At 33.7% G+C, this 3,437-nt stretch overlaps 1 protein-coding gene across 1 annotated transcript; it reads left to right on the top strand.

Annotated features, from left to right (window-relative positions):
* The first annotated feature begins 1,269 nt into the window (after window positions 1-1,269).
* On the top strand, window positions 1,270-3,166 carry LOC133796744 (growth-regulating factor 4). Its single transcript, XM_062234391.1, has 3 exons — window positions 1,270-1,738; window positions 2,044-2,111; window positions 2,341-3,166. Exons 1-3 carry the CDS (start codon window positions 1,592-1,594, stop codon window positions 3,050-3,052), a joined length of 927 nt encoding a protein of 308 aa, XP_062090375.1. The 5' UTR covers window positions 1,270-1,591; the 3' UTR covers window positions 3,053-3,166.
* The last annotated feature ends 271 nt before the right edge of the window (window positions 3,167-3,437 follow it).

Here is a 3,437-nt window from a genome sequence, read left to right as displayed (position 1 = left end):
TTGGTGAGGATGAGGCTAGAGGTTCTGGGTTCACAGTTGGTTGGGCAATATGGGCTGAGTGCAAGTTCTGGTTTTTTTTTTTCAATGTTGTGGTCGTATTGCATTTAAGTTGCTTTTTTGATATTGTATTGTCGTGAGTTATTTTTTTTAAATGTAATAGGTTGTATTTTGTTGTTGTGAGGTTGTTGTTTTTGTGTTGTTTAAATTTTATGTATAGGTATTTTCATGTTGGTTTTTAGTTGTTTAAGTTTATACATAATTGTTTAGTTGTTGTGTTAATGTCTATTTGTTGTTTAGTTGTTTTCAAATATATTTTGATTTAAAAAAAAACATGTTAGCTTGCAGCGATGCAATGTTTAGTTGTTGTCTTATCGATTTTTTTAGTTTGTTTTATTGACATTGTATTTTTGTAAATATAAAACATTAAAAACGTATTTTTGAAAACTTAAGGTAGTATTTAAAAAAAAAAAAGACGGACCGTAAAATAATAAAAAAACACACAAAAAAATGTATATTTTTTATTTTTATTATTAAGAAGAAGTGTGTTATTATTTTTATTTTATTTTTATAAAAAAGGCTTTTCTAGTTTTTGTGTTCCAATTTTTTATTTGATTTTTAAATGTTTCATGTTTTTAAAATTCATTTATAAGATTTTTTATATTTTATATTTAATTTACATCATCGAAAAATTTATAATGCTTGTCAATTTTATTAAATAAAATATAATTTAGAAACTAATTCGTGACAGAAGTACTATTTTTGAAGAAATTGGATTGTTTTCTTATTAAAAAAATTATGAATAAAACTGAAACAAATATAATATATTAGATATATATGATAGATATCCAAAAAATGTAATATAATCTTTCAAAATTTTCATCTTTATTTTTAATATGAAAAAAAAAAACCAAATGTTGTATATATAAATGATCACACGTCCTAATTAAATCAATAAGAAAAAAATTTAAAATGCAAAGTAGAATCGACCACACACGAATATTGATTCTCATTGCGTATTATTGTGATATAAAAATAAAATAAAAAAGGTTAGGGACAACTATTATGACGTGTAATTGCGGCAGCTTTGTTTGCTTTCTCCCCACCACCACTCCTCCTCCTCCTCCTATGCTATGCCACTTCTAAAAAAATTCTAATACTACCTGATGTAAATAAGTCAAAATGAGGAGGGTAAAATAGTAAAATAAAAAAGAAAAACGAAACACATGAATGAAGGGCCGAGAAAGCAACAGAAAGTGAAGAAAGCCCTGATTATTATTATCGAGTTCTGTGTGAGATCTGCCAAAACCCACCCCACCCTTCTCTTCCCTTGTTTCCACAATATTATTCCCAAATTATTAAACATTACATAATAAAATTAATTTTTAAAAAATAAGAATTAAAAACCCTAAGACCGTTTATATATTTGGGCGTTGGACACCAAAAACGTCGTCGTTTTCCAATGCGCATCGCTACCTCTTAGATCGATCTTCTTTAACTTTCTTACATATTAATATATATATATTGACAGGTATCTCTCTATTGATTTCGTCTTCGACAGAAAGGAAGAGGGGGAAGTACAAAGACGAAGAAGATGAGGATCCGGAAGAACGCGAAGGTCTCCCCTCTGCTATTCTCGTCGCACGCTTCAGCTCCCGAGGTTCTGCAGTCGCACGTGTGCCAGCTCAACCAGTCTCCCTGGGATGTGATTCCTTTCGCCCAATACTCTTTCTCCTACCAGGTCAGCTCCATCTCTTCCCTCTTCTTCTTCTTCCTCCCTCATTTATCTTTCTCTATCTCTCGCTCTTGCTCTCGCAGATCTACCCGAACCCCTCTTCTGCATTTTCTTTTCATTCACTAGGGTTTTTCTTACTATTATCATTATCATTTATCTTTTATCGTTTCTCATTATTCTTTTAGGGTTACTCAAACCCTAAATTTCATTCTCTTATTCTGTTCGGCCAAGAATGGCCGATCAGGTTAGTGGGTTTTCCTCATTATTTTGTTTTGTTTTTTTCCGTTTCATTTTTATTTATTATTATATAGATAGAAGGGGAAGACAGTTTCACCGGGAATGGGAGCCTAGGCGATTCTAATATTGGAGCGGTAGAGAGGTAAATATTAATTATAATAAGCATAGCCCACTCATCCTTATTATTATTATTATAATTATTGTCTGCTGTCTTGGTATTCTTTTTCAAAGTTCTTGATGAGATTCATTTCTCGATAGTCGACTGTGTTAGTTAGGGTTTTCGTTTTTTCTCGTGACGAAATTCTTTAAGCTTCTGGCTTGTGTAGTTAATATATATATTTGCGTATGTATATATGTATTTGCTAAAGCAGTGTATCATCCTTGATGGACGTGGGCGAAGACCCTATGATCATTAACAATAATAATGATGATATTATCGTCAAAAACGACAATAATTTTATGGACACACAACTATCGAACGACAACGAATTAACGAGGCTTCATCGAGCTTCGTCTAGTAGTAGCAAGAATAGTGTTGGTGGGGTATTATTATTGTGCCAGAAAAACGACGGCAAAGGATGGCAATGTAAAAAGGAAGCTAAAGAAGGTTACTCCTTTTGCGACCACCATTTGACTCTCCTTAGGTCTTATAGCCATAACAGTAATACTACTCCTAATAATAACTACGACACTACTAATACTTCTACCAAGCCGAAATCAGCTGCCATGGAGGCCACCGGAGTTAGGCGGACGAGGGGACGCGCCGCCGCCAGCAAGAAGGGCTCGTCAAGTTTGAATAATTCGACTAACCCGTATGAATTTTACTATTATTCTGGGTTCGGTCCGCTGTGGGGAAGGAAGAGAGGGGAGAGAGGTGAAGTTAGGGCGGCGACAGTGGTGGCCGAGGAGAATAGCGATTCTTCGGATCATAGCCCGCCACCGCCGTCGTCGAATACGAGTTTAATGGACAACGAAGAATTAGACTTTATCGATGACGAGGATGAAGATACTGCCAGCGGAGATAATGGCAAGAAACGGATGCGGAAGCCGGTCAAGGCTCGATCGCTGAAATCCCTAATGTAAATAGTGAACCAACTTTTTAAAATTTTAAGGATTGAGGTTTAAAAATGTCTTTTTTTTTTAAAATTATTAATGTATTGAAATCATCGTCGTTAATTAATGTATTGAGGTTTAATGTGTTGTTGTATTTAGGAAAAAAAAATATGAAATAAGAAGAGATTGTTTTTGTGTAATTTCTTTGGTGGGTATTTAGGGTTAGGGAGTTTTGATGATGTGTATATATTATTTATTATTTCTAATTTATTTTTAGAGTTAAAATTTCACATAGTGTTGGGAGATATTGTAGTGGGTGGGGTTGGAGTATCTCTGGTTTTGGGAGTAATTTTAGAGTGTGTATCTGGTGCACCGAAGAGAAAATTATTAGTCTTCCCATTGTAATGAAAAGGGG

The sequence above is a fragment of the Humulus lupulus genome, chromosome 8 (assembly GCF_963169125.1).
Source record: "Humulus lupulus chromosome 8, drHumLupu1.1, whole genome shotgun sequence".
Taxonomy (NCBI): domain Eukaryota; kingdom Viridiplantae; phylum Streptophyta; class Magnoliopsida; order Rosales; family Cannabaceae; genus Humulus; species Humulus lupulus.
Note: the sequence above shows the minus strand (reverse complement) of the source record. Positions and strands in the feature narration are given on the sequence as shown.